Below are 15,920 nucleotides of genomic sequence, written 5' to 3' on the forward strand. Positions count from 1 at the left end.
CAACATTCAATGTATCCCCTGAGCAAGCAAGGCCGGCTCAGTTACAGTAGATCAATGCTACAAAAGTCAGCACTCAAATCTGGGTTCTGTGTTGTGCTTTCTGTTATTGTATTCTATGTTGTATAATCTCTTGCCTGATTTGCTTCTTGACCAGGGCTCGCTTTGCAAAACAAGACTTCAATCTCAATGGAACTTTACCCGGTTAAAGGAAGGTTAAATAAAGAAATGTGAATATATTGTGCTAGCGAGTACAGATCAGCATCGTTCAGCATGTCATCATGCAACTTGTCTGACAGAGAGCAAAACCATTTAGACTCTGGCCCTCAGAGGAGACTTTCTTGCAGTGGTGGAAGAGAGACTATCTGCTGAAGTAAAAGTAGAAATATCACTAGAAGTACTATTTTAACATTAGTCTACATTTTAACATTAAACATTTATTTAAAAAAAGAAGCACACCTCAAAGTTCAGTGGCAAGATAAAGGACAAAACAAGAAGGTCCAAATGTTCAGAAAGGGATCTTTGATATCAGATCAAAGAAAGGCAATGCCTGAAATTTAAAAGAATAATTTTTTTTATCCATTTATCATTGGTCCGGTTCCCATAGCAACGCCCCACCGTTCCAACTATTGGATTGGAAATATATTCACAGTGCAGAGCAGTGGAAGAGAGGATTTTCAAACCGTCATAACTCTGGTTCTAAGATCACTGTCCTTGGTGGATTTTCTGCCATCCACATTTCGGATTTAATTCTAGTGTCTTTTTACCGCGATGCTGGTGCCATGTAAAGGCTTCTAACGAGAGGTAAGGAGTGTGTTCCAATGCTGCGGTAGTATGTGTAGCAACAGTGTCTTGGGCTGCAAACACCGTCTTATTAAAGTGAGCGTGTATACTGGCCCCTGGAGCTGAGGTTTATGTAGAGATAGAGTTAATAATCAAATTATTAATTGGACCATTAGGTCATTGTTTCGCTTGCCGGGGCACCTGATGGAGGGGAAAGGAACTGGTTGGAATAACGTGTTCCTTCCACGCACTACATCCAACCAGGGAAACTCCCCCCTATCAGGTGTAAAGGAGCAACTTGGACACTCAGGCATGAGTTCAAGTCCGTTGCTCTCCCCTTGTCCCCCATATCTAATTTAACATTTGTGGAGTTGGTCACCTGACCAAAAGCGGTTGACACAAACTGGTCGACATGTTCTGTTGCCCCAACAGCGGCAGAAACAAGGCCACAACCACGCTATTTACACACACTACAACTCGCTTACAATTCGCAAACCTGGCAACACTGCCCTGTGTTCATGCTGTTGTCAGAGGCCCGCCCCCGGCTCACACGTCACTACTCTCACCGTCTCTCCCTTAGAAACTCTATGGTCTCTCCGCACGCAATCGGCAGCCATCTTGCTTTTTACTTCGATGCGCGAGTGGACATTTAATGCAAATACATTAATTATAGCTCCAGCAAGCAAACACAAACACCTCAACTCCATCTCATTGTGAATAAGAATTCCGAGGGGAAAAATAATTTTTGGAACGCCACTTTCACCCAGTATGAAGCTAAATGTGGAAGCCGTGTGTGTCACACCAAAACTGGTGACCCAGAGATTCCTGTACCGATTCTCGGGCATCTGGCCTGAGGCACTGCCTGCGAGTTGGCTCTGCGGGCGCTTTTTCCAACTCTCACTGATTTATCCAGCTCACACGTCAATCACAGTCACCAGCTCTCAGCCTGCACACACACGCACGTCTGTCTTGCGCACACGCGCACACACACATACACACACACACACACACACACACACACACACACATGCAGGCTATTGCTTTTTATTTATATGGGCGAGTGGCAATTTAATGCAAATAAATTAATTATAGGTCCAGCAAGCAAATCATGATGGTCTGTAGGTCACAATTACATTCCGATTTTAGTTGTTGTGTTTTGTATGACATTTTGGCCAGTAGTTTTATATCTATCTCAGCTTTTGCCTGATAGCACACATGCTAACAGTGCTGACCACAACGTTAGCAGCATTTGATGACAGGTTGCCATAGCAACATACAGTGTGCGCAGACCTAACGTGAGCTTCTGGGACAGAAACTTGCGTTTTCATGACAGCAGCAGCTGCTGCAACCTCTGATAGCTACTGTGATAAAGATGCTAAAGCAACACAAAAAAACATCCACACGCAAACCAAAACAAACCAGGGTTGCCACATATCGTGGATGTGAGAGTGAAACAAGCAACCAGGTCTATAAAAATGTTAATAGGCCAGTTCAAAGTAGGTAAATCAGAAATGGTCCGGAAATTAGTCTTAAAATAATCAATTATAGTGTTGACTGTCAAACTTTGTTGTCTAATGTTGTTTCAGAGCAGTGGAACTCAAACATTTCCATGTCAAGGACTACCAATAGATAAACAAGTCCAAAGTAGCTTATAATGATCAGACTTGGCAACACTGTCTCTAGGTTGAACGTTCTACTTTACAAGCTCACACATATGAAATATGTTTTTTTGAATCTTCAAACTGAGACATATTTTATGATAATACTGTTAGCAGTCATCATACTCCAAGAGCATACAAATGGAACCAAATGGACCCTGATTTTCCCAGAGAGCAAATGGTATCAAATGGGGGTCTGTGGCCTAATGCATTTCAAACTGGGGGTTCTTGGTATTATATTCTCTGCATATCTTATCAACTTGGGGTGAATATTTCACCACAATACTTTACTGAATATTTCACAAGAATATAACACAAGAGTCAAATGTACGGTCAAATGTAATCACAATATAGGCTACAGATGTAAATATTTATGACACAGTAAAATGTCGCAAATTAGTGCTATCCCCCCCCCCCCACACACACACACACACACACACACACACACACACACACACACACACACACGACAGGCAAGGCTGTTGTTTGCATCGTTAGCAGGCAGCAGCTACCTTGGCACTGCTCTCTGTGACTGTAGTTGTTTCACCATGTTTGCGTATTTATGAGAAATAAAAAACACTTTCTGTTATTATTAATACTTTATAACCCATCCGTTACTACATATGTGCAGGGCACACTACTGAGAATTTCCTTCTTCCCATATTGCGCTGCAATGTAACTAGGATTCGCCGGCCGAAGGCCGGCGAAATTCTAGTACATATACATGTATGGGGACTAGGTTGGCTGAGGGTGTGTAGAGCCCAGGATCACATTACGTAGATGATTGACACAGGGGTGAAAAAATCGTGGGATAAAAAAAAGTGCGTGATGATTGATCAGGACGAATGAAGGTCTTGATGAAGGTCTAACGAGCGAAACATTGACTTAATAAATTGATTTATTTGCTACACCTCCATCATCTTAGTGGAGTAAAAATGTACCTCTGAGATGCAATGGAGTTAGAAGCATAAAGTATTGCAAAATGGAAACACTCAAGTAAAGTAAAAGTACCTCAAACTTGTACATGAGTAAATCAGTGTTTCCCAACATTTTTTCTGCCAGGGCACACTTTACACACACACACACACACACACACACACACACACACACACACACACACAGGGTCATTAGACTGGTGGTGATGGGCAACAACAACGATGCAACAACGGAACGCATGGCAGCCCACTGAGCCCAGTATCTATTGCTGTCTGGGGAGGGTCGAGTCCGGGTTACTTTTTTTCAACGAAAATAAAAGCCTGGGTACCGAGGCTACCTTTGTTCAAATCAAACGGCACATATGGCTATTTCAAACGGCAAACTAAAGTGCCGCGGCACACAGGTTGGGAATCACTGGAGTAAATGTACCGTCTCATTTCGTTTTCTCTGCTGTAGCGCAATCTATCCCTTTGTTTCATACTTGTCACTCTTCACAGGGAATTATGAGATAATGAGGCCATTTATGATATCGATTTGCCATTTTATCTGTGTTCAGGCATGTGCACGTGCTGCATGCGTGCGCGCGCACACACACACACACACACACACACACACACACACACACACACACACACACACACACACACACACACACGTGGACGCGCGCATACACACCCGAGCGCACGCACACGAAGGGAACGCACAGAGACTACTCCTCCTAGTGTTCTTGATTAGGCTGACTACTCAAATCACATAACATAATTTATTCAAATAAGCAATTACAATGCATATAATAACTCCTAATTGCTTCTGTGTATTGGTCATGAAACCACTTGTGAATGGTGTGAATCACTGGAACACGATCATCAAGTTAGATAGATTGTAGAAGGGAGACGGATAGTTTTTTTCTTTGCTTAAAAAAAATGTCAATTCCTCTCCCCAATGTATTAGTCATTGCCAATGTTATGAATGATACTATACCGTATACACAGTAAAGTAGGTGCCCCGTGCTGTACAAAGACAGCCGCCGGCCACCCTGGGTGCCAGTGCCCTGCTGGACACACCGTGGCTCATAAACACACGCCCAACACATAGACAATGTCGTCACTTGTTCCACGCACACTTTTTATAGAGCAGTTACCTCACTGACAAAGCATTGAAGAGCCAGCCCCTCTCAGGGCTGTAGACGTTGATGGGAGAAGGTGGTGTGTGTGTGTGTGTGTGTGTGTGTGTGTGTGTGTGTGTGTGTGTGTGTGTGTGTGTGTGTGTGTGTGTGTGTGTGTGTGTGTGTGTGTGTGTGACAAAAAGAAGGTTGTATCCACCATCCAATTAATGGACTACCTGCAAGCCTCAAGTCGATTGGCTCTATTGTTACCTTCAGGTGGAAAATAACTTTTTTTTATGTCCTGCAGCAATATCTTGGAAAGGATTACCTATATAAGTCTGTTAGCTCATTTCTTATAGCTCCCTAATGAAGAGCTGGCTGAAAAGAAGTTGAACCTAATAATTACAACTATGACCTTAGGGAAAACCGCACCAATGAAACTAGTTGCAACATCTTGCAAAAACAGTTTTAAGGTTAACCAGACCAATGCAACTCCTTGCAACTGCCATTTTGGATAATGGTTTATTAAAGTAGTTGCAAGTAGCTGTATTTGCAGGTTGAAGGAGTTGCATTGCCTATCATTGGTATCGAGTGGGCTTTATATGCAGCAGGTATTTTATTTAACCATACGCATAGTTACTGATTTGAGCTTCCTTCTTACCATTTACAAATAATTGCAAAAGGAGCAGATCTCCAAGATCGAAACGTGGCATGAAGAGACATGTTTTGAGCTTGTGGATCTGCTACTTTGGATGGTTTTGTGTGACGCTGTAGTATGATCAAGTAGGGCGTAAATGTATTAAAATCACACCACGCGTGAACGGCGGTGCAGTGTGTGTTCGTGAGTGTGTGTGTGTGTGTGTGTGTGTCTGTGTGTGTGTTGGCTAAACAGACATGCATACATAGGGACATACTGTATATAGAGACCATGGCATAGACCCATGGCCACGTTGCTCAACAGTGCCACTTTAGGTCACGACAGGCATGTCGGGAGCCACGGGTGAGTTTTAACCGGACACTGGTTAGTTGTAACCGGCCACGCATGATGGGAGCCACAGTGTTGTCGGACTAATGCCTGTCGGACTGTTAGTATGTCTAACCAACATATGTGCATGCACACGCACACACACCTCAATGCATACAGTAATTCACACATAAGTTGTGAGCTTGTAGATCAGCAATTTTTTAAGTGTCTCTGTGGCTTTTATGAATATTGAACCTATTCAAAGTATTAACAAGAGCTTGTGTCTAAATAACATTTGAACTTGGGTGATTTATATGGACACGATCTTGAGGCGAAGTCGTGGCGGAGAGGGTATACTAAGGGTGAGCTAAGGGTTGCATCACTGCTTTTTGCAGATGATGTGGTCCTGATGGCACCATCGGTCCAAGACCTTCAGCTCTCACTGGACCAGTTCGCAGCCGAGTGTACGGCAGCTGGGATGAGGATCAGCGTCTCCAAATCTGAGGCCATGGTTCTCAGCAGGAAACCGGTGGAGTGTGCAGTCCGGGTAGGGAATGAGGCATTACCCCAGGTGAAGGAGTATCTCGGGGTCATGTTCACGAGTGAGGAGGACGGAGAAGGAGATCAGCCGGAGAATCGGAGCGGTAGGGGCGGTATTGCTGTACCGCACTGTTTTCTGTGACGAAAAGAGAGTTGAGCCAGAAGGCAAAGATCTCTGTCTATCTGGCAATCTTCGTTCCTACACTCACCTATGGTCATGAAGTATGGGCCATGACCGAAAGAATAAGGTCGCGAATACAAGCGACGGAAATGAGTTTTCTTCGACGGGTGGCTGGCATCTCCCTTAGAGATAAGGTGAGAAGTTCAGTCACACGAGAGAGAGAGTAGAGTCGCTGCTTCTTGGCCTGGAAAGGACCCAGCTTAGGTGGTTCGGGCTACTGGTTAGGATGCCTCTCAGGCGTCTCCTTCAGGTTCAGGTTCAGGTTTATTTGTCATGTATAGATACAGAGGATAAATACAATGAAAATAATTTTGCTCAGAGCACTCTCAGTCTTATAGACACAGGACAAAAACAAACATCTATAGTGCAAAGAAGAACACAAACACAAAGTGCAAAGTGAAGTGGCAGTGTAATACAGTTCAAGGTCAAGGTCAGGACTACGGATAAGCGGTTGAAGATGGATGGATGGATGGATGGATGGACTCTGGTAAAAAAAATATATATATAAAATATATGCTTTTGGACATGAACAAGGTTGTTCCACCTGACAGTGATTATATATCATGGCGTACAGTACACGCATTTTCAATCAATACATACTGTATGTCAGTCAACCCCCCACGCCTCACCCCCTGGGGGGGGGGAGAGGAAGACACTCTCCCTAGCGACACGCGGAATGTCCGTGGACCACAGTTACCATGGCAACAGGGCCCCACGGTCTGCGAGGTCGGCCAGCAGTCGCGTGTTGGGAATGCATGTGAGAGGGGTGGGTTAGGGTCACGCAGTCACAAGGAAAATGCTCCTCACAATAGATAAGAGTACCCAAGTCCTGATGTAGTTGAACTAGAGTCAATGGCAGCATGATTTTAGAATCACAGGCTGAAAGGAATGAAACACATTCCTATACACCCGCACGCACACTGTGTATCTGCTCAGTACACAAGTATTTTATTGTACTAATGCAACGTTTCGGTCCCTTCGGACCTTCTTCAGGCTGAAAAGTTTGGGAACCCATTGCGTAGTAGAGTAAAAGTACAATATTTTCCTCTGAGATGAAGCCTAGTCACCCCAGTGTAGTAGAAGTAAAATTATTGAAAATTGGAAATATTCCAGTTAAGTAAAAGAAAATACCTGAAAATGGTACTTGAGTACTTACTACCTCTTGAGGTACTTTATACCACTGCTCACAAGTATGTGCGCACACACAGCCCACACACAGCCCCCACTAGCCTGTGGACATGACCCAGGCTGCCAAATATAAAAACAATGAGCTGACACGTATAGCCCAGTTGTATAATGGCCTGTACTAATGGTTGATATTCTACTTGTTTAGTAAGGAAAGCTTCCTCTAAACTTGAATCATAAGCACAGCCAACTTCCAATAGAAAAACCTCTCTGCTGTTCAATTATAATGACATCTGGTGTATTTGCAGTTATATTTTACAAATACGGTTGGAGGGTTGGGTCATTGCATTGAAACATTTCTGGTTTCACACAGGAATTTTTGTGAAACACAACAGAGGAATCAAACATACTGTAGGCATCTTTGGCAATAATGTATCTCTAGTGCACATGCATAATTTTTGGTTACAAACAAACCAAACAACCAAGTTTTTGAGAGTGTACAGGACTTTGGATCTTGATTGTTTTAAATGTAATCTATAAATAAAGCTTGATTTGATTTGCCCTGAGTGAATCCAAACTAATAGGACTGTGTGGGCTGGGGGTGACGGCACACATCTTATGCATGGATCTAATCTATGCACACAGGGACAGGGTCAATCAGAGAAGAGAGAGAGAGAGAGAGAGAGAGCCACAGAGGTGGCTGGTGGCAACAACTTGCTACACACTCCATTTATTTCTAGTGGTTCTCAAATCAAATCCAATAATCCATTTGGGGGTCCTCGACGGGAAAATGTTTCAGAGAGACTGATTGAAAAAACCACCTGATCAACACGGTCTGCTGGCCACAATGACCATTGGCAGCTCATCAGACGCCCACCACCACCTCCCTCCAGCCTCCAACTGTATTGCATAATGTGGCCGCGCCCGGCAGCATTTTCTCTGATGTGGGCTCATTATGGTCTCAGTCGGGTGGAAACCTCATGTTCAAAACGTTTCTGCCTGCCTGGCAGGTACTTATGTTCCAAATATGTTGTGTAACACTGAGGAAATGAACTTGTGTCTCCCACGTGGAAAGCTAACATCTTAAACACTAAGCAAAAGGAAATTGCCCATGGCTTTTGGGAGATGTTAGAATTTTGAGGCCATCAGGCTGAGGCTGTGAGAATCACTCTGCTACACTTGCATACACCTGCTTCCACACACGCCATCTGTGTCACTGTGCATCTCTTTATTTGTTGTATTTAACCTGTTTTCTATATCTTTTCACGGAATTCTACGAAACGACGGAGCGTGTATGGAAAAACACCCAAAATTAAATATGGAGATGAGATGAGACAACAGCATGTCTAATATATGCATGCAGTATAACTGTGTACCTGTAGGCTCAGTCCTATGGGGAGGTTTTCAGAATCCGTGTCAGAGCAGCCACGCGCGTCCCATTACAAAATGTGCAATAAGATGGTTTATGACGGTTCTCAACCTTTTTTTTCTAGATCATGAAAATGTCAAAAGCTTTCGCGGCCTGAACCCGTCTGACCACTTAACCGTGGTCAGATGGGTAGGGCGCGTGTAATGATCAATCAAGTGATTGGGACTAGCATAGACCAATACACTAAGTTCTTATGAATTACTTTTCTCAGACGGGTGGCTGCATGGGGTGAGAAGTTCAGTCACACGAGAGATACTCAGAGTACTTCTGATCGCATCTGATCGCATTGAACGATGTTAAACTCACTTTGCCACTCGATTTACCACTCACTATTTGCAGGTGCATACAGTTCATCAGTTCCTCTATTCATCGATCAACCATCCAGCTACTAGAAGTGGCGGAGAACCTGATGTAATGGTAGGAATGTGAGTGTCGACTTCAAAGCAACACGTTTCACGACTGCTGAAGGTACAGTGAGAAGGAAGAAACTGAGCGTGCTCAAACGGTTAAACCATAAACAGGATGTTTACAAGCTTCAAGTACCCCGTCAAACCACCCAATATATGTTCAGGAATGATATCCATGTTTACAAAAACGTCCTCATCTGGCTCCCAGCTATATTATTATTAGCTGGGAGACGAGTTTTATGTCGAGGCTTATTGTACGTGATGAGACGTGGTGTTTACAGTTACACACATGAGCGCATGAATGCACATAAATGTGTCGCAAACACGAAGTGGATTTATAGACTTCAGTGTATAGCATGATCACTCTGGATGAGAGTGCAGCTGTCATAGATCTTATAAATGCCTAAAATTTGAAATAGTGAAACGTGCATTCATCAATCATCCGTCATTTTTCCGACACAACCTTAAATGATAAATGGTGTAATGGTGCATTCATCCATCAATCCATTTAACCGACATACATAATCCAACCCTAAAAGCCACGTTTCAAGTCTCTCCCCCATTTCCTGTCTCCCATAAACACACATCTGTCATTCTGACATGGCTCTTGCAATATACGCAAATTCCAAGTGCCTGCACCTGTGTGTGTGTGTGTGTGTGTGTGTGTGTGTGTGTGTGTGTGTGTGTGTGTGTGTGTGTGTGTGTGTGCGTGTGTGTGTGTGTGTGTGCGTGCGTGCGTGCGTGCGTGCTTGGACGCACGCTTGCGCCCTGTTATCTGTCCTGATTTGTTATTCAAATCACTGGCCTGATAGCTGGTCCGTCACCTCCTGTTAGGTAAATGGTGCTGGCCTTTCAATTAGCCTGGGTGTTCTATAGTGAAGGCACTTAACTGCAGTGGTATCAATACTGCAATGTAAGAATACTACGTTACAAGTAAAAGTCCAGAATTCAAAACGTGCTTCAGAAAAATTACAAAAGTATTGGCATCAAAATGTACCAAAAAGGTACCAAAGTAGGCTACTCATTGTGTCTCGTTTGAAGTTTTCAAATCAAAATCTGTTGAAAATGGTAGATCTACAAGCCAAATGCCCAAAATGTATATACTGTAGGGCTGACGTGGATACTGTATGTCTAGTAAAGTACAGTAAAAGTACAATATTTGGATCCGAGATGTTGTGGAGTAGAAGTGGAAATTGAAAACACTCAAGGAAAGCACAAACATCTCAAATATTTTACTTAAGTAAATGTTACTTTCCACCACTGCTTAACCTCCTGTGTGTGTAGTGAAAATGTGTCTTGGTACAGTAATTGGCCAGCATTTCTCACCTTGCGCCTGTGGAGAGAGAAATGCTTATCGGTGAGTCCCACCTACCATTTGCACAAAGACTGGGGTGAAAGAGGAAAGCCCTTTTAACACAGCCAATCCACTGCAGTGGGGACAGTTGATTTGTAAGCCCTTCCTTTGCAACACCCTGCCAATAGACAGCTGCTGGGTGTATTATTATTTTTTTTAATTGTGTCTGTGTGCATGTGTGCGTGCACGTGCACATGCACATGCACGCGTAATCCTAGCTTTTGGACGCCAGTTCTGAAACCCCACACGAATCAGACAACCATCACACACGCACGCCACGCTGCACACTCATATTTACAAAGGTCTGTGTTGACTCACTCTTGACAGTGGCGGTCCTGGTGCAGTTGTAGAGAATAGCCAGCTCTCCAAACACCTTCCCCGGTCCCATGGTGCACAGCTTCACGCTCTCCTTCGTCACCTCCACCTTGCCATCTGAAACACACACAAACACAGCAACCACATTACATCACACGCAAGGGTCATCGACATGTTGGCTTGTGCTGGACATTTTTGTCACAAAGTTCCATTTTGGAAATACTAAATAGCCCTTAATGACCATAACGGGTCTGTAACTCTGAGAGTGTACAAATGGAACCAAATGGACCTGTTCCATTTGTACACTCTCAGAGTCATGATTGCAAATAAAATGTTTGAGAACCACTAGTACTAGTGGACTCACAATTTGCCATTGTGTCGAGTAGGGCATTAATCTTTGAAGAAAAATAAAAGTTAGAATACATGGAGACTGCTTGTCCACAGCTGTTATGCAATGACAAAGTTTCTGGTTGATGCAATGGAATGCAATGGAATGGGATTCGAGGTCTTTAAGGGACTGGGTTCAGGCCTCCAGAGTGTATTTGACTGATCCTAGTCTGTCTGGGAGTGAATAAGGAAGTAGAGTGCTTTGGGCCTTCCAAAGGTCACCGGCCTCTTCCAAAGCCCTGTGCTAAATGGCACTGCTATATAAACATCATGTTTCTAATTTAATCGCATGAACCCTAGAAAGTCCCCATGTCTGAAAAATGGCGCGAAACGGCTCATTTCGAGCTTGGAGCTACTTTTGAATTTGAATCCTGCAAAGTAAATTTTTTGGACGTGGGAGTTTCCAGTTAATGTCTGGAAAAACGTGTGTTTGTGTGTGCGCGTGCGTGCGTGCGTGCGTGCATGCATGAGTGCGTGCGTCCAAGCACATGTGGATGTCAGCTTTTGTCAGATGTAAGAACAGTGTGCTCAAAGGGAGAAAAGTTTGGGTGAACCACTGGTTTTATGGCTTATCATGTTTCAAAGCAAAAAGTTACTGTTAACTCCCTGGTAAACAAAGGCGGTTTGTTTTAAGTATAAGTGACTGTGTGAGCCAAGAAGACTGAGTCAAGAAGACTCTTACATTATCTGGCTCTCTGTGTTTGTGCCGACTGAGACATCACAGCTGGTATTTACTGGAGATAAGCTGGATCGTGGATGCATCCATGCCTGGCTGAGAAAACTCACGCTTTCCAACTGGATTCATGTCGTTGCGTCAGAATGAGCAACAGCTCCAGGAAAAACAGACATTTATTGTAGAGTTTCTTAGTATCTTATGAAAATATATGGGGAATAAAGATAACGACATACTGGAACTCAAACTTTATGACACTTCACTGACTGATTTCAGACTTTAGCAAACGATTCGCTTTGAAGGTTGTCTGGGACAGAGATTCCCAGCCTGTGGTCCGGGGCCCAGTGCCTTATTTGTGAAATAATTAAGTGCCCGTGCTCATAAATCCCACACTCTCTCTCTCTCTCTCTCTCTGTTCTTTTTAGTTTTTTTTATTTAATTTTTTTTAAATAATAATATTCAAATATATTAAATATTCAGGACAATTTTTATGACAAATTTTATTTCCGAGGAATGTTAACAGCCCTAGTGAGCACAACCAGTTCTCTAACAGCGAAAAATAACGGAAACTATTGTTTCATTTCAAGAAGAGAGTGAAAGTTGAATTACTAAATACTAAAATAAAAAACATAGGTGTAGGTGTATTGTTGCATTTGAGCAATGGAACCACAATGGAAATCTGCCCTCAGGCTTTCTTATGTGTCCATCCTCGGTGATGCCGGAAAGTGCTCTGGGCTCTTTTTTAAGTCTCCAAATACATTCAATCAATCAAGGTTACTGTGTTAAGTGGGCAGATGGGTGGGCCGTGAGCAATTTTGACATTTTGAAGTAGCCCCCGATCCAGAGAGGTTAGGAACCACTGGTCTGTGACAGGTCTGTCCCCCAGAGCCCAGAGAGTCATAACAACACAAATGCGGAGAAGCAGCATTTAGTTTTCATGCATCAAGACATCTCCGGAACAAACTCCCAGGAAAACAAACGCAGGACTGCTCTGCTACAACTCTCGGTTCTTTTTAAATCAAAGTTTGCTGCTGCCTTTTACTGAGGTTGTATATGATTTCTCCATCGCTACCCTGCAAACATCTTCAAGCTCTCATCCACATTGTCTTTCTACCTGCAATGTAGACACGACAAGTGAAGGTTTCTCTGTCAAAAAGTAAAAGTACAAATTACAGTGTACGATTATTTTATTTTATTATCAGTGCATTGCTGTATTGAAATGTCAAAATAAAAATGCAAATACAAGTCAGTAATCTGAAATATTTGAATTTGAGATGACTAAAATATATTTTATTCAAAAGACTGTGTCTAACACACACACACAGTAAAAAAGCCTGCAGTCATTTCCTGTGGCCTGAGAGAGATGTCCATTTGCATTTGATGTATAATATATACATCACATTTTTTAAACTTAATAATAGCTAGAGCAGAAATAAATGTATAAATATTAACAAGCTAATCCAATTACTGGGCTTCCAAAAATGGCATAAACGGTGTCTTTTCAGAGACTGTCAGTATTCCAGAGGCTCACAAACATGTGCGGCCACTAATGGGAGTGACCTCTAAGTCTAAGTGGTTCTCATAGTGGAGTCCTGGTGGCACAGATTAACTACAATTATGCTACCAGCAAAAAAAAATAGTTATTACAATACAACTTGTACAATTGGGGTGGTTGCATTTTGTCTCCCTGCTCTTCTTAGTAGATGTCATGCCTCACCTAAGCCAATCCAATATCCCAAATCTCAGCCACACACTCACTAACGCTCACTCCAGCACAGTGGTGTTACGGTGAAATTGGTGACCTGCCGAAATATGTGACCATATTGTGGACTTCACATAACTTACAAGGAGGTCTTTAAACTTTAAAATGTGGCCTAAATAGCTTTGAACAACCGTAAATAGGTTGAACACTGCTAATAAACAAACCTCAACAATTTACGTTCGGACACTGACGTTATGATGTCTATGTCTACACGATTGTCCATCACCTGATGAAGGCCATTCACGGCCGAAACATTGTGTCTTAATTTATGGTGTTTTAACACAATAAAAACTATTGGAGCAAAGCCTGTGTGTGGACCACTTCTTCATTGTATGTATCTACCTTTGTCCAGCACTAGCCAGGAACTGGATGTGTGCAAGCCACCTGCTTTTTAAACTAGTCTACACGATTGTCACATATGTCAGCAGGTCACAAATTTCAACGTAACTAGCTTAGGTGGTTCGGGCATCTAGTAAGGATGCCTCCGCAGTGTCTCCCTAAGGAGGTCCTCGCTGCACGTCCCACTGGGAAGAGACCACGTGGCAGACCAAGGTTCAGATGGGGGGATTATATCTCTAAACTGGCCTCGGAACGCCTCCAGATCCCCAAGGAGGAAGTTACTAATGTTGCTTGAAAAAGGGAAGTCTGGAAATCTCAGCTGGAACCGTTACCACCGCGACCCGATTCCGGATAAGCGGTTGAAGATGGATGGGTGAATGGATGGATGGATACCGGCATATAAATAAATACATCTTCTAATATGGGGGTCCTTGGCATCAAATTTCAGATGTGGCTCTGCGGCAATATTTTTTATCAACTGTTGCGGTCCTTGACATGACAATATAAAACTGCTCTAACCTGCTTTATCATTACACTTGGGACAACGAGACGCAAGTGGAAAGCGGACACGGTGATGCGAGAGCCTATAGAATTGTGTGAGGATTAGCAAACAAAAGCCTCCCGTCATGCAACTGACATTCAAATTATATTCAAATAGAAGCACTAAAGCAAAGATATACTCACCCCAGACACACAGAGTGCGGAGCTGGCAGTTGTATAAAAACACATTTCAGCAAGCCGCTTTTTCAACCGTATTCAAAAGATGGCCATGATAAATAAACTGGCTTTCCCTTTGTTTGCATCACCCTGGCCCCCAGGAGAACTGTCGTTAGAGTGGTTGAGGGTTTGAATGTGCCTGCTATTGTACAGTATGTAAATGGTAATTGGTGCATTTATATAGCGCCTTTATCCAAGGCGCTTTACAGAGATTGTGCATTACATTCACCTAGTCACACACACATTCATACACCGATGGCAGCGGAAACCATGCAAGGCACCAACCAGCACATCGGGAGCAATTAGGGGTTCAGTGTCTTGCTCAAGGACACTTCGACGGTAACTCTGGGGGAGCCCGGGTTCGAACTGGCAACCTTACGGTTTCCATCCAGCCGCTCTACCCCTGAGCCACCCCTGTGTCACCGCTCGGACAAAGCTCAGACAGAGCAGGGTCGATTTTGTAGATTAAAAACGAAAAACGTTTGTCGATTACCTTTTTTCACTGGCGAAAACTAAATAAAAACTAAGCTATGATGATGAAAACTAAGACTACCGGTAAATATCCTGATAATTTCGTCAAATGAGTTCACAACGCAGTGCTTTGTGCAATTTAAAATGTAGGCATTTAGCAGACGCTCTTAATGCAGAGCGACTTGATTGATTGATTAATTGCTATAATGCTTTATTAGTCAGTGTCACGAGGCAGCCCGTGCCCTATATATATTGTACCCACACAATGATTGCAAGAGGTTTAAATATGTTTATATTAGTATTGACACTGAGGTTGCATTGTTTGTCACCTGTCTCCCCTCTGCAGGGCTGGCACTCCTGTAAAATGTAATTAAAAAAAAAAAAAAGCATGCGGTACGCAGAGTAAGATGACTAGCCTAACACAAAAAAGTCCTGGGGACATGTTTCTGTTGTGTTCCTATGTATTCAATTCATTCATTGTGATGAATGACACTTCCTTTCTATGGGAATTTAATTTACTTCTGATAGATTAGTTCTTTCAGGCTTGACACTCTCATAAAAGTAGGGCATTAAATGACGAGAAAAGATAAAAAGATCACATTTGGAGATAGGCTGCAAGGTTTCAGCCAGACGGGGAAGATTGAATCATTGTGATAAGCTGAAAACTGCTCTCAGATTGAAATGTTCTGGTGTGACGGACAGACCCCCGCTGGGGAAAGTTACTGTACGCGAGGTCACGCTGAAGTCAGAACCGCTTTGTGATGTCAGAACAACTTT

The 15,920-nt window shown here is 43.1% G+C and overlaps 1 protein-coding gene across 3 annotated transcripts in view; it reads right to left on the bottom strand.

Annotated features, from left to right (window-relative positions):
* LOC308328722 (cGMP-dependent protein kinase 1) overlaps positions 1-15,920 on the bottom strand; it is a gene marked incomplete at its 5' end in the record, with an annotated part of 153,833 nt that overhangs the window by 85,605 nt on the left and 52,308 nt on the right. For all 3 annotated transcript variants that reach the window (XM_080782824.1, XM_080782823.1, XM_080782822.1), the window contains one exon: positions 10,798-10,911. In XM_080782824.1, the coding sequence (XP_080638950.1) occupies positions 10,798-10,911 (114 nt within the window). The remainder of the gene's footprint in view (positions 1-10,797; positions 10,912-15,920) is intronic.

The sequence above is a fragment of the Protomyctophum bolini genome (genome assembly GCF_963924005.1).
Source record: "Protomyctophum bolini genome assembly, chromosome: 14".
Lineage (NCBI taxonomy): Eukaryota > Metazoa > Chordata > Actinopteri > Myctophiformes > Myctophidae > Protomyctophum > Protomyctophum bolini.